This window comes from Anabas testudineus, chromosome 22 (genome assembly GCF_900324465.2).
Source record: "Anabas testudineus chromosome 22, fAnaTes1.2, whole genome shotgun sequence".
Classification (NCBI taxonomy): Eukaryota; Metazoa; Chordata; class Actinopteri; order Anabantiformes; family Anabantidae; genus Anabas; species Anabas testudineus.
In genome coordinates this window covers 9326797-9349663 of record NC_046630.1, presented here as the reverse complement: position 1 = coordinate 9349663, position 22867 = coordinate 9326797, and the positions used below count along the sequence as shown (strand labels likewise).

Here is a 22867-nt window from a genome sequence, read left to right as displayed (position 1 = left end):
GTTCACAGTGGACCTTGATTTAATTTCAATACAATTAAGGCACGCGGTGAATGCCAAGAGAAAAGCCACAGTCTTCGCTCACCTGAGAGCACCCAATCAAGCCGCTATGCAGGACAGGGAAGTGGCACTAATAACTACACAGATGGAGGTTCACTACAATCCTATGAGATTAACAGGCAATGACGTTTATAGTAACAGAGAAGCAGGAGGAGAAGTATATGGCAAAACCTGACCTGAGATAGATGTACAGATCAGTTAATGCAGTTAACTAGGTATTACTGAGACACACAGGAAACATAACTCAGAGAAATATACCAGAATCACTGAGCACAGCTCTAATAGACTGGTTTCCATAATATCAGAACAGCCAGAGCCGTAGGCAGCCTACCAGTGTCAGTCCTGTGGCCAAATGGACAGAGGGATCACACCAGGGGGATTTGCCATGTGGTGACAGAGGGCCACTTCAAAGGCCCGTGTGATTACGCATGAGTGTACACTTGCCTGAAGATGAAAATGCAGGGTGAGAATGCTGTAAGAACAGGATGTGCTGTTGTAGGAGATTATTGCTTTTATTTAAGTCGTCCATTAGGCCTATCATGAAGGCGAACACCCTCCTGAAACATCCTCACATACCGATTTCGTTTACTTTATTGGAACATATTTCTTAAACATCCATTTGCATTTTATTTTAAAATAGATTTTTTTTTTCTGTTTCTAAGTTGTTTCACAATCACATCTTTGCGTTTTTGTTCTGCAAAAAACCTCAATAAAGAAATCATTACATGGACTACATTTCTATTTGTACTATCGAGTATTTCTTTTCAAAGTAAGAGTAATTTAAATAATGAGCTACATTTCCACTCATATATTCATTGAGCTGCATCAAATCATTCCAGCTGCAAATAGTTGGAGGCGATAGGGATGTAAGTTGACCTACATCGCAGATGATGGAGGCAGAACATACAAAATAAATAAATAAATAAAAAATAATAATAAAATAAATTGCGCAGATTTCTTGCTTTTACTTACAGCTGTAGCTTTAATTTTCTGTTTTCTCTGGCTTTAATTTAGTCAAAACAGGACTTGTAAGAAGCATAAACTAACATAATCATATATTGTAGTAAATAAATATAAAACATGTGCTGCTAAGGTTACGATTATAAGAACATTCAAAATCTAAGGGACGGTTTTCCTGCAATACATGATGCATCTATATTAGGCCCGTGTTTATTTTAATGTTTTTATATACTACAAGATGGCATTTCATTATTGCCTGTCATCTCCACACAATTAGAGCGTGCAGAGGGCAAGTGTGCCACATATGTTGAGACAGAGGTCATCAACTGTTTTCAGGCCCCTGCGCCTGTCTACACATTATGCACTTTCCAAACTCTCAATAGAATTGGGACACTAGGAGAAATGAGGGAGTAATATTAAGTGTGTCAACAGTGCAGGACCCCTCACAATGGAGAGCAGGTGACTGCATATAGACCCCCCACCCCCACCCCCACCCCATGATAAAAACATCCATCACCGTGACATATTCTTATTCCTAAATAGCCTACATATTTTTAGCAGCTACTGCTGTTAGTTAGATTGCACTGATAAACTGATGGCAGGTGGAAGACAGGCCCTCACGAAGGCACATTTTATTTTCCACGACAAGGTAAAAATGTAGTTTAACATCTAATATGGGATCAATACTTTGCCACATGTAGGGAACCTATTTGCAAGAAATAATTTTAAATAAAAATGAGTTAAAGTTACTGAAACTAATCAAGCTCCATGAATATAACGAGTTTCCCTAATAAAATAAAGCAATCCTGAATTATTTATTATTTTATGTTGCAGCGTTTTTAAGATTGAACCCAGTTAACTCTTCTTTTTTAGACCAGCCTATAGGCTGAAGGCTTTTCAAAAACAAAATGCACAGAAAGAGAGAAGAAATCTAATTTAGACATGTAAATAGAGGTCGGGTTGGCGACATGGTGAAGCGTCACTAATGGAGGAAAGAGATTGATGCTTTATGATAATGAGGAGCAAAATAAAGCAGAACCATGACCTTGCAGTGCAACGTGGACTCACAGACACAATGCATTTAACTAGTAAACAATTTGTTTAGAAAATATATTAATAATCCTTTGAATTGCGAATTGATTAACCAGTGTGTGTGTGCGTGTGTGCATCCAAGGATGGGTCTTCAAATCAGAATGTGCTCATGTAAAACACACACACACACACACAACACTGAGGAATCTGTCCTTTCGCTTCTACAGGACAACTTCTGTTTCTCCATCTCATCCGCGCATTGCGCGTCATGCGCTCAGAGATGCTGGCCTCTATGGCTGGATCTCTGGATCTGCCTCTTTCACCGCTCATGCCGCTCATTTGCATCCCAGGAAGGTGGAAAAAGGAGTCCCCAGAGACGCGCGGATAAGGGTCACAGGAGATCCCCCCCGAGGCAGCGTGGATGCCACGCACCCACCGCGCAGACACGACACGTGCCGTCGACCCCCCCTGTGAACAGCCGACACTCGGGCACACGCACTCCCCCAAAGAGCCAAAAGCTGAGTGATGCTCCGGCGTCGCCTCTGATTTCCTTTAACCAGTTTAGACAGTTCACTATAGATTAGATTCAACTCTGTTAATACATTTTATTATCAGATTGTTATTGTAGGTTATGGTAATCCTGCATCTAGATGTGAGGATGATGGTGCATCACTCCAAAGTAGGCTGAAAATCATTAATAGGCCTGAAACAAATTTGAAAATCTCTGACATATGGACCAATCTAACAAAATAAAAAAGACAGTCTACCTGGGTAAAAAAATATTATAAACATGTTTATATGCGAGTTGTAGCCTATGCGCGACTATTTGGGGAAATTATTAATTTTGATGGTGTCCTTCATATATTCACTTCCATCTTGTGTCCTGTAATTTTGTGGTTCTGGAGAATTTAATGAGATCTTCTGCATCAGATTCTATAAAACTATTAAATCTTACTATATGGACTAGATCATAGCACTAAACTCCCTCCAGTTTTTATTTTGAAGATATCTTTGCTTGAAAGTCGGTGATTGAGTGAACAGCGCTAAAAAAAAAAAGTAAAATAAAAATAGAGGTCATATTTATATAGGATGTACAGTATGATAGTAAAGTCCTTAATGCTGAGTCCGGTTTTTAAACCCGTTAACCCCGAAATGAAGCGTCCTCTGATCAGCACATGAACAGCAGTAAACAATGCTGTGTCGCCCTCTTGTGGCCGCTGCGCTCAGCACACCTGCGCTGTCTGACAGAAAATGGCGGCTTGTCATCTGCACACAGGTAGGTACATGAAAACAGGACGAATCATTTTCATCTTAATCTAGAAATCAACCGCGACGATAGATGCCTTAAATAAACAGAACTGCTTACCTTTCATGTAATGAATTAGGGGAGGGAAAAATATATATATCGTGAGCCAGATAAAGTCAGGAGCCTATTTGAAATAAGTAGTATCCCCAATATTACCACAATAATGCTTCTACACAGCCAAACATACAGTGTTACAGAACAGTAATGTCACATAAATAAAATCCATCACAACAGGCCACCCACATGACTACAGAAAAAAAAAGCTAATGATGAGAAAAACCCCATACATGACTTTGTGGAGCATCTTTATTATGCCACAAATAAAGCCAGTAGTTCTGAAAGAGGACCTTGCGTTTTTTTTTTTTTTTTGTTTGTTTTTTTTTAAACTCACCAACAATGACATTCTGAAAATGGTGGAAGCTAATTGTGAGATTATAGTATGTATGGTCGGAAGAGCATTCAGAAGTGGGACGGTGGGACTGTGGCAGACAAGGCGCATTTGCAAAGCAGAGGTAAGAAATGCATGGAACAGTGGTGAAGAGCGTAAAGTCAGGACAGGGAGTGGACGGGTTGAGTATGGTTAGCAGAAAAGAAAAAGAAGAAAAAAAATAAAATAAATCCATTTACCATGTGGGATAAGAAAAACATGAATTGAATGCACAGATGCTGCATTACAAAAATTGCTTTACACAGTCAAACAAGGGGAATGCACACCAGTTCTGCTGAATATACCACATTTATTACTTTTGAACTGATTAATAGAAAGAGTGGGGGCAAGGCCACTCGCATCACTGTCTTTAGAAAAAACGGAGAAAGGAGAAAAAAACAAAAACAAGGAAGCAGCCAATAGCAACGATGAATTAACTTGTCCAAGAGAAAGAAAAAAAGAGGGTAAATAAAGTCCAATGAAGACTGTTAACAGAGGGCCCCTTTTTTTTTTTAGACCATAAAATTATACACTGAGCAAGGCTCAACTTAACATTTCTTCTGCTTTCAAACTCTTAACCCCCTTCCCTACTCTTCCCTTCCCCACACACTCCATACACCACACACGAAAACAAAATCGAGGGCCATTCTGAACATCTGCAGTCCTCTCAACCAAAAACATGGCAAGCATGTACAACACAGATTCTGGAGCGAGCGCAGTCGACACCTGCCTACGATGAAAATCCACTGAGGAGGATACTCCACTGGGTCCTGTTTGGAAATGTGAGCATCCTCAGAAGACGGGGGTTAGGGGGTGGGTGCACAAAGATAATGAGACAAACCGCCCATTCTCGACTTTGGGTCACTATAAGCCAGCCCTACAAATTTCTATTGGATTTGTGTTTGTGTCACCATTACAGACTTGCTCTTGGACCATAAAAACAGAGGATGAACCTTTCACTTAAAAAAGGACAAAGGAAAAAGCAGCATACAAGGGAAAAAGCATATGTAGTGGAATGGGGTGGGGCAAAAAATGTTTCACCTAAGGATGCTATGCATTTAGTTGCAGTCCTATGAATAATCGTTTCCTTTTCTTTTTACTACAAGTTCGAAGTAAGTCTTTAAAGTCAAAAGAAATCAAGAAAGTCTTCATTTAGTTTTTTGTCCTTGGTTATTTCTTCACCCCTATTAGAATTTCTTAGAGATCTGGATGTAACGATGTAATGGGGTGGATAGGGCTTTGGGAGGGGAGGGGGGGCATTGCAGTCTTTTGACCAAAGCCCCAACTGTTACTTGACTCTTCCTTGGCGCTCCTAGAACACGATAAAAAAAACAAAACAGATGATTACACACAATAGACAGAATCAATGTATTTTTAACAGCTGACAAGTTCTTCTCTATTATTCTGATGAAACCAAATCTGCACATCCTCGTTTTAATTTTAAATAACACTTGCTCACTATGAACAGGGCAATTATTGGCCAACTATAAAAGACAGTTCAGGTTTTAGAAGATATATTTCTGATTAACATTCAATAGCTTTTCAATCCAACAACCCAATATGAACACATTTTTAGTATCAGTCTCCATGTATTAAAACATGCAAATGCTTCCCACTACGGTGACAGATAAAGCAAGTTACCTGAAGCCTGTAATGACTCCTGTTGCTTGGGTTGCTGGGATATGGCTCGCTGCCTTGGACCTCCACCTGTCACACAGAGGGGTGAAAACTGAGCAACACTGGAACAATTTCACATCAACATAGACAAATCCCTTCTCTGAAATCACATCTTTGCGGTAAATTTGAGCAGAAAGTACTTCAGAAATCACTACATTCAGTCTCGCAGTGTTGTATTAATTATGTCATGGTCTATGTATAACCCGAATTAACCATTTGTTTTCTGGATTGAACTATATCACTGTGTAACAACGTTGGTTTCACTGCTAGTGAACTCCAAGACACATACTTTAACCGTTTTAAAGAAAACTAATAGTGAGGTATTGATATTCTGATACATAACCCTCCAATATCAAATATTTAACATCCCTGTATTCACCCTTTAATCAATAGCTGAAAAAACAAAAACAATTAACACTGCAAAAATAATCACGTACAGGTGTTTTTTTAAGTGTAATAACAGGAAATGTTGAATTGTACAATTTGTAATATGAGCAAAATATTTTAAAAATTAAAAATGCTGACCAACTTGTAGATTGATACGAAACAATAAACTTAAAGGAGCATATTTTGTGGATTTAGCAAGCTTTCCACTTGACTTAAAGTGGATTTAAGTCAAGGCATCAGTTTTTGGCATGAGCCTATTAAAATAACACCATAAAATAAAAAATTACCATCTACTGAATAAAACTGTTGGTTTGACATCTAATAGCAAGCATACAAATGGCAGCATTTCACTATAAGGTTAAACTGCTGTGTTCAGGAAGCTTCTAAGCCAATATTATGTTGTCTTTACATATTTTTGGTCCATCTGCAAAGTAAAAAGATTATAAAACATGTAGGAGAGTTGTGGAAATATACATTAAGCAGTATAAAATTCAAATCAATAAGAAATGCAAACAACTTTATTTTATAGCCTGTAATACACATTTGCATTTACTATTGTTATGTCAATGCTAATAGTTCAACACAATAAACTAAACAGATTTACCAAATGTTTTAAGACAAAGGACTTAAAAAAAAAAGTCACATCGCTTGAGAAGGCTTCACAACTGTGTACTGTATGCTGTAATCAAGGAAAAGGTACCTCTGATAAAGCTTCAACTACAACACAAACCAATCGATTCAAATTGAAGATGTGTTCTCATGTAATCTACTCATTACAATTTCATAATATAATCTTTGAGTTTTGATTTCTGATGTTCATTTCTCTGTGTCGGTTACTTTTTTTTTTTAAACAAAGCATTACATGCAAGTGATAAAACAAAACAAAACACACTACAGTGAAAAACTGGAGGGAAAGAAAAATCAAAATATCCTACTGTGTACAATCACATCAATTGCTCAGTCCAGCTGTAAATCCTTGAGATGTTCCTGCACTCCTTTGTAATGCAAAAAATGTTCACACACAGCCATACTGATTTCACATACTACATTTCTTTTAACAGCCAGCATTCTTGTCATTCATCTCGTATCACTTCATTCAACAGTAACTATGTTACCTTTTTCACACACTCTTCCTCCTCCTGACGCTTCTCGTAGTGAGAAAAGTCATCAAAGATGGAAGTGGTGTGTTTGTATCCAGCGATGATCTTTAGCACCTGCCTGGCCTTGTCCAGAGGTACCTCCTGTGTGTCCCGAGAGTTGGTCACTGGTTTGTTTTCGTTGTTCTCCAGTCGAATGTGCCTCAGCTGACTGTTGGGAACGTCCTTAACAAAGATCCAGCGCACATCAAAACGACCCTTCCACTTGTCCTGTGACCACACTCCAGCAGATGTGTTGTAGTCCACGGGTGAGCGCATCTCTGCTACACCACAGAAGTGGCCACTCCCATTGACGCTGAACAGAAGATAAAGTGGCCCTTTGCCACCCAGTGAACGGTAGGCCGTGTCAAGCCTCTTGTTGCCATGCTCCGTGCTGCACCAGATGTTATACTTGATGGAGCGGTGGATGTCATCCTCGGAGTAACTCTTGATGATAAACACCCTGCCCTGTTTAGGATTCCAGTCAAAGTCCTTGGGATTATAATTGTTGACCATACGCAACTTCTCCAAGACTGGGTGAGGCTCAGAGGGGACCCCAGGAACCACACCCACACCAGTAGAAGTTGGAGGTGACTGGCCAGAACCACTCCCACTGGCATCCCCAAATCCATTGGCCCGGTTCCGTGGGGGGACCCAACGTGTAGGTTGAGAAGGTTGCTGTTGTTGGCTTGGAGGAGGAGGCCCCTGGGAGAGAGGAGGCTGAGGAATTGGAGCCATACCTGGCTGTCCACTAGGTGGAAGCTGCTGATGTCCCATCTGGGAAACCGATGGTACCAGCTGTCCATTGCTGAGGGGCATTTGTGGGTTCCCTGCAGCAGTAGCTCCAGGCTGTGGGGAGGCCCGATTGGGTGGTTGCCCATTGCTGGGAATAGGAGGCACCTGCTGAGGGGTGGCAGCTTTAGGCATGGTACCCTTGTTGTCCCAAGTGCCAATGTCCATGTTGTGTTTAATGGGCGGAGGAGGCAAATTGGCACCAGCCATGCCACCCTTGGTTTTGAGCTTGGGTTGAGGCTTGGCTGGTTTGCTGGCAATGTCGGCCCAGGAGGCAGGTTTGGCAGGAGCAACTGAGACAGGAGGCATGCTGGGAGGTCCTACAGATGACACAGGGCCAAGGGCACCTCCACCAGGCAAGCCAGAGCCAACAACCTTAGGAGCCATGTCCCCATTACCACCAGGAGCAGCACCACCGATCTTAAGCCCTGCCATGCCCTGGTCAAGGCTGTTCATACCAGGTGCCTTGTTAAGAGGCTCATTGGCAGCAGGTGCAAATGGGGACTGTCCATCGATCATAGCACCCCCAAGTGAGCTGGGAGCATAGGCATAGCTGCTGCTGTACCCAGAGCTCTGTGGTGTCCCCGACTGTCCCTGAGAGCTGCTATTTCCCCATGCAGAGAAGTCGATACCGCTGGGGAAGAAGTTGAAACCGTGCTGGTTCAGGAAAGGGTTGTTTCCCAAGGGGCCCGGCTGTCCAAACATAGCGTCCGGGAGGTAATGGGGCTCCCCATTGCTCAGCTGTCCATAGGAGGCCAGGTAAGGCATAGGAGGATCCCCACCTGTGGACCATGCTGCCTCATTTAAGGAGTAGGAAAATCCTATGGAGGGGCTGTAGTAGCTGGGCATGTACGAGTCCGACATGGCAGTATAGGCATTGCTCTAAATAGAAAAATACTTAGTTTTAGTGACAAGTTTTACAAAAAAACAGGTTCTTACAAGAACATATTGAATCTTAATTAACAAGTCATTATCAGCCTCAACTGTTGACATAAGCTTCTGTTTGACAACTGCATACTTAACTGTTGCAGAACCAAAAATGAGAATATGAAAGACGTGCAAAGTTGCTGAATTATTTTCTTTATCCAACAATAAACATCATAACTTAACATTTAAAACAATTCATCCATTGTATCCTTTCTCTTGTCCTTTCATTTTGCCTGTAAATGCATAGCACTAATTACTGCTACTTTTCTAGATCATTTCTGACAAGAGAATGATGCATTCTTATAACTAGAGGAAAATACAGGCTCCATTCTTTTCCTCTACAGCCCACTTCAGAGGCAGTTTGTTAGTACACTAGGGGATATCCATCTATGTGAAAAGAAATAAAAGAACAAACAAAGCACCCCAATTAAACTGAAAATCCCTAAACATGGATTTTATTTGAATGTAAAAAAAAGAATTAGGATTTACACACATTCACAACATTACAGACAAAGAAACAAGTTACTCAACAAGTGTGTGTAATAATTTTGTAGAGTTGTTTCTTAAAGTTGTAAATAAAATCAGAAAATCGTCATCTTTAGAAAGATTATCTGTAATCAAATTCTCAACCCTATTTGATGTTTAGAAAAGATTAAAGGTTCTACATCCAATCCGTTTTTCACACACTCAATCTTGTCAAATTGTCAGTGATTTGCAATATGTACACCATTTCCAGTTTATGGAAAACTAGGCTAGACTAGGCTAATGCTTTGGAAATAACATTCAAAACCTTAGAAAGTTTTAAAAGGTAGCATGTGTGCAAGTGTAAATTTTATGAATGTTCTGAGTAAAATAAAGATCAGTATCAGGATTGAGGCATTTATAAATGAACCCCAATGTTCATGGTTGAAATGAACTAATTTCGGAAAATGTTTTGGTATATAAGGTATACCTTCTGACAATGTATCGTCAATATCAACACCATCATCTTTAAGTGTAAACTTTGTTTATTATCGGGCGTAAGCAGGAGTACTTAAGGGATTCAACTGAAAGTAAGCACGTGGGCAAACCTGTTTAAATAAATGCTTACCTGTCTAGCCTGAGTATTCAGGTAAGGCTCAAACTCATCGTCATTCAAAGTATCCTTTTGGGTCACAGCTCCGTTTTGCACTGAGAAGAAGGAAACACTGATATTACCAGAATGTATGGTTTGTGAAACTGCAATGAAGTGAGTAGCGAGATACATTACATTATTCAGTTCATATCGACATCATCACCATTTGTTGCATAACAAAATAATGCTCTGAAATTATTTATGTGTGTCACAGGAAATGCCTTTCAACTGAGCACAAAAAGACATCACATAATCTAACTGCTCAATATTCTTCAAATTACACAACACAATGAACCCAGTCATAAAAATAATGAAATATGAAAGGCATGTACATTTGACACTGGTCACATATTGACAGTAAAGCAGATTTACTTAATTTAACATAGGAACATGGTCAATAGTTTGTTTTCCCCCCAAGCTTTGAGTGTTCAGATACAGCTTGTGCTACTCTTTTGGATGGTAGGGGACTCTTTAAGGTGTCCCGAAACGCTCTCAAAGTTAAAAATCACGCACAAACAATTCAGTAAATACATGTTACCAAACAGTACTGCATGGCACGATGACTGTAAAGTGCAAGGCCCATTTGGACACAGGAAAAGCATGTCGGAAGACGTGTCATTTGGGGTTAACTTAGCAACCAGCTATAGTTAGCACGCTAACTGTGTGGTTAGCTGAAAGCAGTGCGCAGCGTCTCCATGTTAACGAGCGCCAAGAGTCCTTTCAACATGACGGACTTGGCTAACATTAGCCAAGTGGTCAGCGTGCTAGGATGGCACCTGTAGCTTAACACTGCAAAAATGTTTTACCTCAGCTTATACTGAGATAACTTAAGAAGCAAGAGTGTATTCTGGCACTTGTCAGTGCAGTTAATAGCTTCCCCGTACAATCAGAAAAAGGATGCTGATGTGTATCATGTTGCCATTTAACGCTAGCTAGTCAGGAGATGGCTAATGCTAACTGAGCTTACAAGTGCCGTTTCAGTGATGTTAAGGAAACTCACGAATGGCGAGTTAAAAGACGAGCAACTCGGGAAACACAAAGTGTCGTTTTGTCTTTTATTTGCGCCAAAAATCTGTAAAATCTTAACCTACACAGACGGGCCCCGTTTGACCAAAAGGCTAGGAGACAAGCTATCGCATCCGAGCACGCAAGATCTTCAAAGCGCACCGCACGCATAACGACTCGCGTTCACTCAACCCCGGTCGGTAACGCAGCGTTGGGACAACGTTTGCTCTTACCTTTATTAGCTTGGCCTTTCGGTCTCTGGATTGGGTCCAGGTGATTCATGAAGGTTTGATTTATGAGAAGAGAGGAAGGGGAAAAATAGATGAAGAGATATATTTTCAGCAGTCAGTTCCTTTAGCAGGTGGTCAGGCCTACTGCACTACTGAGCCACAGCCGCTGCCGCTGAGCTAAGCTATCCTCGCTAGCCGTCGCGATGCTGAGAAATTTGGCCCTCGTAAATTGTTCAGAAAATACCTCCCTTTACCTGTTCAAGAAGGCTGCTGGCTGACATGTCTTTCCCCCCCGGAGCCTGTGTAACTGTTTTTACTCCTAAATAAAAGCGGCAGGGTGTATAATTTGTCTAGCTATTGAAGAGTTTCAGCCTAGCGCCCCTATCGCTCTACAGAGCCTGGTGTCTACACAATGGCGGGCTGCAGTTTGCTTGACAGACTCCTCAACATGGCTGGGCGGCCCTCGTCAACCCACGATGGCATTTATTATCTGAGGACGTGCGCCCCCCAGTGGCGCGGAGGAGGTGTCAGGATCAATTCAATCACATTTAAAAACAATAAAAAAAATAAAAAAAAACTAGTCTGGGAATAAAATGTGCAAATGAATAATAAATGGATTGTTAAACAAAGCTTTTATGGTTTCTGGCCCATCAACCTGCAAGATCACATTGCACAACCACAGATTCATTTTAAGGTCATTGTAAACTCTGTGGGATTAATGTTTATTTGCTAACTGTCCTTAGCAGGCAGCAATGCAACCATTTGAGCATGCTTTAGCTTTTTTTAAATATTGGTATTGTGACTTATAGACATTTTGTTATGTTTTAATTGTGTAATTGATAATTAACGATATTGCTAAATACAATAAATAAATAGTCTAAATGGAAGAAAAAAAGGTAAACAACTTAGCTACTGAAACCCAACTATATATCCTATAATAGATCTTTAATGTTATTTCATAATTTGTCATTGTAATGATAAGTGAGTTTCTGTGAGAAATATGGCAGTTTATATTAAAACATGCTATCACGTGATAGGTTATCATATGCTGAATACAGAATAGAGCAGACAAAAATTAAAACAGCAGGAAAGTTTTAAAGGTTCATGCACAATTAATTAAAAATAATCCAAATAGAAGCTCAGCATAATATTGACTAGACACTTTACATGTGACAAAAGTACCCTAACATATATTACAATAGCCACCGGACTTTTGTTCAATCTTCAAACAGACTTGCCACAAGCTGGAAGTTGAGATCTCACTAGAGGCCACAATAAAAATGTGTGTTGTCACAAGGTAATATATGGAGTACTGATAGTAGACATTTATTTAAATAAATAACTGACAAATTTTTCAAATAACTCATCTCTATACTTTAAATCACTAAACGTATTTCAGTCAGATTTTAACAAGAGCTAACTGATTACACACTGACACAAACTGTATGAATTGTTAATTTGGCTGATATTCCTTTTAATTCCTTCAGTCCAAGCTATGCCTGTTAATTATAGATAAAAGCCGCCTTTGAAAGAAAAACGCTATTAACAGTGTGTTCAATTAGTGTATGTGATGTAAAGCATCACAATGTACTGTATGTACTGCAGAAAACTCTGTAACAGTAAAGTACTAGTACTTAAAAACTACACTACACCACTTGGCCAAATGTACTTAGTTTGTCACCACAGTTTGGATTATCTACTGCATAAAGATTGACAGTCTGCTTTTCAGACCGATGCTGTTAAGTATTAATGCTATTTCATGGCGCTGCCACAAGGTGGACTCCTTGTCTCTGTCATGAATTTGTGATCTAGGCAATGCAGTAAGGTCAAGATAAGAGTCTGCGATCACAACATATGACATTGTAAGTTTTTCATTCACACAACAATTTAACTAAGTCTTTATGATATATTGTGAGTCATCCTTTATGAACTCACCAAGCCTTCACCTCGAGTATTCAATAAACCTAATCTTTACAAACAAACATCCCTAAAGATTTTGCGAAATATGAACACCTCTACATATGTTCTATAATAAAAACTGTCATCTCATACATATGTTTATATTCTTTACCTTAAGTACAAACCTTGCTATGAGGTGATCAAATATCCCCAGCTACTGTACTAATCATTTTTAGAGCCCCATGTTAGTCGAATCGCACCTTGCAACACAACATGTCCAGGATTATCCCCTTTTCTGGAGTCATGCAAACACACATATTCACCCACATCAAAACCCTGCAGGGGGTAACAAGGGAGCTGAACATGGCATAGATCACAGGGTTTTATCTACCGAGGAGTATTTTATTTTTAATTCATGTACATTTAAACACATGAATTGAACTATAGGATACATAGTTACCACACAAACACAGGCAAATAGGGATAGCAAACCAGTAGCAGTGACAAGACATTTGACTTGTGAAACATGTCTAGTACAGTAGCACGGCATGCGTGTATCATATTCTGCCTTTCAACTCATAATCATTTTTGGGTGCTTGACTTTTTTTCCCAGGGGCATGTTGACTGGTGCGGACTGGACAGGTGGCATAGCACGGAGAAGACCTGGCTGTTTACCAGCCAATAAAAATAGCTGTGGTCTCCATGATGTCACCGGTGAATAAATCATAGTTCCTGACTGTGGAGGGAAAAATAAAATCAGAGAAATAAAAAAGGGTCTGTTGTTATTGTCTTTCTTTCTTTCTTTTCTTTTTTACCTATCTGCATGCCTCTAAAGTTCACACTTCTGTCTTTCGTTCTAAATATGTATCAGTTCAGTGCATGTATCTCTCTGCATTCATCTTGTTCTCTTATTCTCTCTCTCTCTATATATATTTATACACACACACACACACACACACACAACCAGAAAGATGTAAAAGGCCCAGACAATGAAAAAATCTGTACCCCATGCCAGCCACCAATAGCACTGCCATCTTCAGCCAGTCACATTGCTTGCAGTTGCTAGAAGGGGTGTACAAACTAAAGCCGGAGTCTGATCTCACTTCCATACCTGGCATTCTGAAGCCACAACACCATGCTGCCGATGTGGAACCTGATCAGTCGTAAATCTTCCCCGTTTGACCATGTGACATGCCAAATTTGTGATTCTGCCCTCTGTCCACTCTCTGCATCCCATAATGCCCTTCTAACTGCAGCCTCTACTGACATACTGAAGGCAGAATGTCAGGCAGGAAGGTGATAATCCCACGTGCCCAGATGAATGTTTCTGTGTGCATCTTTCATGTGTTTATTCCTATTCCTTTTGTTTTATGTGAGTGTGTGAATTTGTGATTGTGTGTGCATAACTCCAGTGACCCAGCGGCACGGTTTTCTCAGTAATAGGATGTTAGGAATGTAGCACTTGTCAGCCTCTCAGAGGATGCTGTTAATTCACATTCTGTCCATTTCAGAGGGTTAGCCTTTAATAAACAGTGTCTATTTATCAGTGTAGAAGCTCTCTTTGTGTTTGTGTGTGTGTGTGTGCTGTATGAGTACAAGTATGAAAATTGCTTCCTTATATTAATAACATTTACGTTTCTGGTGATGAGTTGCAATTCAGTTTTATTACACATTTTCCAGCTTGCATCACCTAAATGTACCACGGACAAACCATGTCTTTGCATAATGATATAATTTATTATGTATTGTGCACTGCAATGTACGAATATTCCACAATACTGCTGAACACTTAAAGCATACCCTATAAAGCTTTAGTGGGCTGCTGGTAATTTCATAAGCTACAAAATAAAATAATGATTGAGAATGGACTAAAATAAGCGTGATTCTTACCATATATTTATATTTATATACATGTCACCCAGCAGAGTTCTACATTTAAGTCTATGGATTCCTGGAGTCCTCATGGTCTGTGTGGACAATAAGGGAGTTGTTTTAGGGAAAAAATAGCTGCACAGTTGCACGTTCTATCACGTAGGATTTATCACCAACATTTGTGTAGAGGGATGAATGAGCCAGACCTGTCCATATGTGGCCCTTTGTGTGTGTGCATGTTTCTCGTGACACTCACTGATGATTTTGAACAGCTGAAATTAGTTTGTGTGGAACTGGACAACGGAGCAGCTGTACGTCTCTGTCTTGGACATACACACACACACACACACACACACACACACACACACACACACACACATTCAGGCATATAAACAACGGTGGAATCCTGAAGTCTGACCCCCTTGGGACCAAGCCAGACTGAGACCTTAATAAAGGCCTTGTTGTTTCAGGAGGTAGCTTATATGGTTTCGGGTTCATATCCCAACAAGCCCCACTTTACAGGGGCCTCTTACTGATCACATATTCCTGATTTGCATAACATATATGGTTCTTCATACGCGTCTTACATTATGACTATCAGTTTTGGTTTAATGGTCATCTAAAGGGTTTATATGCGCAACTAATGTACATGGGTATTTCTAGCATAGAATATAAACTATTAATGGTGGTGTTGCAATGTGAATAGTGGTCTAAATAAAACCAGGTTGCCATTACTACCTCGACTGGCCCTGCAACATCTCAGCCAATGAGAGACTTTGCCTGGTCAGATCTCTTTTAAGAAGGGAGGGGCCTTGATGTGCTGCAGGGTCACAAGGAGTGATGTAACCTATGTTTATTTTCAGCATATACACGTAAATGTAGAAACACGGACACCTCCACAAGCACTTGTAGACAGACGCACACACGGAGACAACTGTAGACTGTTGCACACACTGTGTACATGCAGAGATTTTAGCATGCACAGTTCAGTATCATTGTCAAACACAAATGCACTGACTTCAGTTCTGGTTTTTCAGGACCACTGCCATGCCTCTGCAAGCTGGTTGTATCTCTTGCCCTCTTCCTAGTTTGGTCACTTAATGACAAGTGTTGCAGCGTGTATGTGTGCACACACTCTCAGTGGCACACAAATACTGACATGACAAATGCATAAATGATGACAGGCTTTGGCTGTTCTATGGGAACACAGGGTGATTAAATAGAGAAAAGGTGTGTGTATCACTAGGGAAAGCAAGTGGGAGGGAGCGATAGAGACAGAAAGAGAGACAGACAGAGAGAAATGTAGTCATGGCCATTAATACTAATAGTGGCCTCTCTTCCCTTCCGTCAGCTGCAGCTGTTGATCACGCTGGTGTAACTGTGAGCTTTCTAGCATTGCATCACTCTTTTTCTCCCTGACTCTACTGCTGTCCTGCATTGCCCTGTATGTATATAGATATAGTAGCCCATATTGTAGGTCATGCTGCAAAAGTGATAGACTGAAGTAAGACTAATGTGAAATAAAGTTACCTTAACTGCTTTAATTTTATTTACAATCTGTTCATTAGTTTAAAAACATAGCAGTCTGTTGAAGCTTTAATGACTCCACAGCATATGCAAAACAATTCTGTACAGTTTGAAGTATTATCCTTCAGTGCTATGATGTGAATTCAGCTTATCAAGACAGTGAGCGAGACTAGAGGAGTCACTATGGGAACGTGTTATATTATTTTTATTTATCCACTGATATTTACAAGCATGTTAGGTTCATTAGCATGGCAATAGCCTGCCACTAGTTATTCATGCCATGTGCAATGTATGCATAGCAAGATGCTGGTCATGTTCTCCATCTAGAGAACGCAGCAGAGGGACGATGTAACTTCCCGAGGAGCTTGTCCAGTAGCATACATCAGAGACATTCCACCTCATCTGACACTCGTCCATGGAATTCAGCAAATTTTCCACACTATTCTCCTAGGCATTCTGAAGTGCCTGTCAAAAAGACTGGCATGTCCAAACATTAGGCACATGTAAACCAGCAAAACAAGAGCACCAGACTACACTTTGCAGAGAATGTGGTTAAATTATTGTTTTTCAGGTTTAATGTTGCCTTATAGTCTCTTTGTACGTGAATTCATAATGAATTCAGTGCTCCTATGGTGTTTGAAACGGTCAATGTGTGTGCTTGTGCACGTGTAAAAGTCTTTTTGTTTGCACTGCTGATTGCTGATAATTTGTCATAGATTTGTGCAGAGACTTTTCCTCCTCCATGTTGGCACAACTTGTGTATGCAATCTATAGTTGACACCTATGTGTCATTCTGGGAAAACACAAAATACTTTAGATGACTTGAAGGTTTACTTGGCAACCGATGGCTGTTTTAAGACCATAGATACACGTTCCTCTTTGACTAAGTGTAAAGTTTGAATGTGTCTATAAGGTATGGAAAGAAATAAACAAGTGTGTGATCATTGTTCTGTGCCATGTTATACAGCTCAGTGACTTCATTCAAATCTAATTGTGTAAAAAGATGATATTTCATTTTACTTTTACGCCAGCATTAAGAGGTTGTGGACCCATGATGAGTCACATTGTGTCTGGACTTTTTCTAGAAAGTGTTTGTTGTGTAAATGTTTTCTTTTTGAATAAAAATTTTGAAATCACATATTTTGACATGATTTGCACCTATACTTTTGACAGTTATCATACAATTAATAATAAATATTAAAGGTAATAATCGTGCGATCACTTACCTCTGGATGCGAGTTGTATGGTTGTGGGAGTGTTGGAGGTGGTGATTTGGGGGGTAGAGGGCTGGCAACCGTGGGAGGGGTTGACACAGTGATGTACAGGACAGGGCACCCTCATGCTTGCTCCATAAACCTCACCACATTTTGCTGCCGCAGCTGTTGTGGCGCACACAGGGAGAGGAGAGGTGCGCTCCGTCTTGGGTGACTATGTCCAGTGTGCCACAGGCTTTTTCACGTTGATTAGCGATCACCGAGGTCGTTTCTGTTTGGCAAAGAAAAAACGGAATGTTGTCGATCACTCTTTCAGCAAGGTCGCTTTGAACAGAACAGTGAAGACACCGCTCATTTACCATGAGCTGTTTGGATGTTATGTACCCAGCCTATGGACATTACGCACCGTACGCACCGACTGCTCCTGCTTTTATCAATAGCTTACAGGTAGGAAGTGATCAAATATTTAAATGTTGGCGATATATTTCATCTTATTTTGAGTTGCTAAGTCGTAGGGAGCCGAACTATTGTAAGGCTAGTTTTTGTTCATATAAAGTGTGCGTAAAAGCAAAACACCTGATGGAAAATTGTTTGTGTCTTATATGTTTGTGATTTAATTTTTAATTTAATTTAATTATTGTAGTTGTTTACAAATACCTATATTTGTAATACTGCGGTTTATGTATCTTATCAAGCACAAATCTTATGTATCTTATGTATCTTTATGCAAGCACACACGAAAAGACAACATGATGTCAAAATTTCTCATGGGCAGCTCCAGAACTGTTCTCTGCAACACCTGTCTTAACCCTCTCCCTGCTCCCCTCATCCCCCACCTCTCCTATAACACCCTCCTGACAGGCTCCCACAGGACTAAGCAGCACTTCTCCTCACTGTCGGGATTTTATGGACACTCCCAGGGGTCCTGAGGGGATGTCTGGGGGCCCAGGCACTGGAGGATCAACTTCCTCCTCATCTTCATCCAGTTCTTCCTCTTCCTCCTACACGCCTGCAGCTTCGAGACCAGAGGAGGGCCCCAAGGAGAAGCAGGAGGCCCCTGAGGCAGAGTACCTAACTTCACGCTGTGTCCTCTTCACCTACTACCAAGGAGACATCAGCAGTGTGGTGGATGAACACTTCTCTAGGGCCCTAAGCTCCTACATGGACAGAGAGGGCAAACGGCGGGCGCCAGACCAACAGGGCACAGGTAGATTGCATTGTCCATGTAAAAAATGTTTTTATACAAATAAAGATCTGTTCTTGCATGAGTAATAAACCTTTTAGTGCAAATATACCCATATTGTACTTTTATACAATATCACTACATGTCATTACAGGAAACTATGGTGTTCAGTTATTTAAAGTGAGAGATTTATCAAAACAACACATTTAAGTTGGCAACACCAGAGGGATGTAAAGATAAAAACTAATTTGAACAAATCCAATATCAAGTGTGTGAACATAAAGATAAAAAAAAAGCCTAATCTACATGTTATTACAGTTATTAAGTAACAACAACAACAATAATTTCCATTTATGCCACTAATATGTCACTGCATTTATTTCTGGTAGCACAGGTGCTACAGCTTTCTGTGTGGCGTCTTGCTTTTGAGTTTTTTTGAAATGGCAGTGCAGAGCACAGCAGTGTCAGACCGGTGATGTGATCAGGTGACAGGACAGAAGGGCTGCTTGTTGGAGCTGTTGTCCCTGGAGAGGTCAGGGCATAGGGGTTAAAGGTCATTAGGGTCAGGAGCTGTTGGCACTCAAAAGGGACTTTTTTGGGTAAAGGTTTGAAGAAAAGCAAGAGGGAGCATGTGAACTCTTATGTCTGGTTAGATAAGTTTAGGTTTTAAAATTTAGGCATGAAATTGTTGTGGCACGTTGTAGCAACCTGTCAGTAAAGCTTTTGTAAATCTTCTTAGTATAAAAATAAATAAAATTAGCAATTTATCGTGCAGTTATTTGCAAAACTTCCGAAGACGCAGAAGTCCCTTTCTACGAGTAGCCTCCAGTGACTCGGATGTCCATGTAGGGCCTATAACTTCAACTCTACCCCTCTCTCTGCTGTTGGTGTTAGTCTCTTTCCTAGTTCAGTCGGACGCCTTCATTTTGGCTCTAACATACACTTCCTGCCTCACAACAGATGCTATGTTTATACATGGCCGTAAGCGCACAGCCTCGCTGGCGTATCCCCTTCAAACGTCTCCATGGCTGCCATTCTTACTCTCGCTCTAGCTCCTGCCCCACAATGGTTGCTCAGTTAGTTGCCTGTCTGCTGGTCAGATTTATACATGCTGTGGACTATGTGATAGGGGCAGAGGGAAACACTAGCTCTCACCGTGCTGCATGGTGTCTTTTTTCAGAGGAATATCTAAATATAAAAGTATACTGCTAAAAACATATAATGGCTCACTGACATTCTGTCAAGGGCGAGGAGAGGGGGGTGCAGAGAAAACAACAGGTGGGGGTGCAGGAGACAGAAGAGAAGGGTGGCGGGTGGTAGCACAGGGTAGGAGTTGCGTGTGTGTGTGTGCATGAGTATGTTGTGAGACTATTAGCCTACCAGGCTGACATGAGAGTGAGAGATGTCACCACAGCAAGTGATTTAAGGCTCTGAGAACACTGGACTCCCTCCAGGTCAGAATGTGCGCCTTATATAGAATTCTAGGATATACTGTAGGGACGCCTCTCTTTCTACCTTTCTCTCTGTCACTCTCTCTCTCCCTCTGTCTGCAAGAACGTTGTTGTGTTTATTTTTGTGTCTTGTTGGGGTTAGAGCTGTGTGACAGTATGATCCAATGGGGAAGATATCTGGGCTGAGGGTGTAACAGTCATGTGAGTGACATCTATGTTTTAGCATGGGTTGCTCCTCTTACACAGCTGCAACCTTTCCATTTGTCTCAATAAATCAAGTGATTCACAACACAGTTGTGCAACAGTACGTGACTTAACCTAAATATGATTGCTGTTTACCCTGCTTCCCCCTCGCTCCCTCCCCCCTCCAATAGATACTCCTTCGCCTAGCAGCCGACGAAGCTTCCCCCCATCGTTCTGGGACAGTAACTACTCCTCACCTCAAAGCCGTTCCCACTGTGAGACCGGAACACCCTCCTATTCCATGGACCCATACGCTTCAGGGCTACACCCAGGTCTGCCTCATCCACATGCTCATCCTCACCCACACACTCATCCTCACTCCCACCCTCATCCTTCAGAGAGTTGGGGATACCCCCAGGCACCAGCCTATGGGCCCCCGAGGCCTCTGCACGAACTATATTCACCCTCAGCATTGGAGCCTCACTACGGGCCTCTGCTGATGCCCTCGGTGAGGCCACCTCATCTCCCTACCTTGCCAAGCCACTATGATGTGAGCAAGCTGGAGCCCACTGCCTCATGGCCCAGCCTGCTGCCCCCAGGAGACGTCAGCCAGACACTGGCCCTCAACATGGATGCAGGTACCCAAATAATATCTGTATAGCAACTAGTGTTGATTTTTAACAGTTCATGAACAGACAAGATAGGAAAATCTGAAAAAGCAAAAAGCTTCTCAGAAGGCAGTATCATTGCTAGAGAAATATTTTTCTATACTGTGCTATACTTAAAAAGCATATTTAAAAATCAGTACACTACTGATTTTTAAATATTCAACAGTTTCTCCCTTGGTCAGTAATATGACACTTTTCCTAAGGTTTTCTGCATCGTAACTCTTGATATTTAATAAAACGTCAAATAATATGTACATTTTTACAATTGCGCATCCTTGCACACACATTTGCATCCACCTTCAACCCTTATAATACCTTGTGCAAGTAGCACATACACACATGCAAAGACTTGTGATGTTTTATACCCCAGACCCTTCAACAGACAATCCCACACATGCTGAAAACACACACACATCCACAATATATAATAATTATTACAGAAGCTCTCTTTTCCCCCCTTTAAACAGGATGTTTGGCAGAAGTAGGCTCCATGACAACCTGTGTTTGGTTGTTCACTGTTGTCCTCCTCATTGTTTCCTTGTCCTTTTTTTTCCTCAGGCCTCCAGCAGCACAAGAAAGGCAAGGAGCTATACTGGTTCTAACGAGCCCTTTAGTCACATTGACCAGCCATTACCAGATCCAATTAGTCCCTGGACCTGCTCCGCTATTGAAGCAGCGTGTCCCTTTATCCCCATACACACTTCATCCCCATCTATCCACCCCCTTCTCTCTGCTCCTGGTCCCCCCTGCCAGTATACAGCCTTGCTCCAGGTTGACGTGTATGCACCATGGAGATAAAGCAGAGAGAGGGAGAGAAAGAAAGAGGGAGAGAGGCAGAGCATCACTGTCCATAATCGGTGCTGTCGCTCTCTCCTTCTCATTTCGTTTCCACTTCCTCTCCTGTCACTGCCGGTGCAGCGCAGTCTTTGGCAAGGTGTGAGCCACAGTGACCTGTTTGGACTGAGAAAGACAGGATCACAACTGACTTTGCAGGGTACACAGAGCGACAGAGGGATGAACTGGGGGACAGAGGGATGAATATCGGTGAACAGGGATTCCCTCCAATGTCCCTGGTTATCTCTGTTTCGTGCTCTTTGTTGGTGCAGTGGTTGTCATCATCCACTTATCTGCATTTCACAAATGCAACGTGCAGCGACAAGCTGGAGCAGCAATTATGGCAGTTTATGCTTTGTGACTATCATCATGCCTTTTTTTGGATGTTAGTATGCTCTCTGAAATAAAGTGTTTCTATTTATTAGTGTTTATGTGCATTTCTAAAATGTTTGGTTAGGCCAGTGTTAAACTGAAATGATTGTTGTTCAGTTTATTGTGTTTTATTAAAAGAAGGACGAGATAAAGACGACCATACCATGTGCTATTTGTGATATTATATCTACAAAGGAATCATCTGTGAAAAATAAAGATGAATTTTCAAAAACATAAAAAACGGGTTCAGTTAAACAAGTAGTTTAACGCTGAACAGTCACAAAGATGTGTTTTCTCATATAGATGGTGATGTTCCATTTTGGTTCTTTTATGGCTGTTTTTAGAAGTTTTGAATTAAGACATTCTGAATATTTTTGGGATGTTTTTTTTTTTGTGTGTCATTTCTCATTTTTGTGTCCAAGAAGATTGTGATGTCAATAAATATTTTTATGGTAAATTCTAACATCTCCTAAATGTTTTCCTTGCATGCCATAATTAGTAATGGTATCAATATGTTTTTCCATTTTAAGGGGAATTTTAGCAGTAGATGGATATAGAGAAATACAGTACAAGATAATAAATACTTGTATTAACGTCAAGGGCTGTGCCTCAAC

The 22867-nt window shown here is 40.9% G+C and overlaps 2 protein-coding genes across 2 annotated transcripts; one reads left to right on the top strand and one right to left on the bottom strand.

Annotated features, from left to right (window-relative positions):
- Window positions 1–3625: 3625 nt before the first annotated feature.
- ythdf2 (YTH N(6)-methyladenosine RNA binding protein 2) lies at window positions 3626–11505 on the bottom strand. Its single transcript, XM_026339908.1, has 5 exons — window positions 11054–11505; window positions 9792–9871; window positions 6962–8656; window positions 5424–5489; window positions 3626–5094 (listed from the first exon to the last, which is right to left on the bottom strand). Exons 1-5 carry the CDS (start codon window positions 11100–11102, stop codon window positions 5071–5073), a joined length of 1914 nt encoding a protein of 637 aa, XP_026195693.1. The 5' UTR covers window positions 11103–11505; the 3' UTR covers window positions 3626–5070.
- Window positions 11506–17733: 6228 nt separating this feature from the next.
- vgll2b (vestigial-like family member 2b) lies at window positions 17734–22670 on the top strand. The gene is made up of 4 exons (XM_026339135.1): window positions 17734–18009; window positions 18424–18769; window positions 20571–21017; window positions 21606–22670. Exons 1-4 carry the CDS (start codon window positions 17923–17925, stop codon window positions 21647–21649), a joined length of 924 nt encoding a protein of 307 aa, XP_026194920.1. The 5' UTR covers window positions 17734–17922; the 3' UTR covers window positions 21650–22670.
- Window positions 22671–22867: the final 197 nt, after the last annotated feature.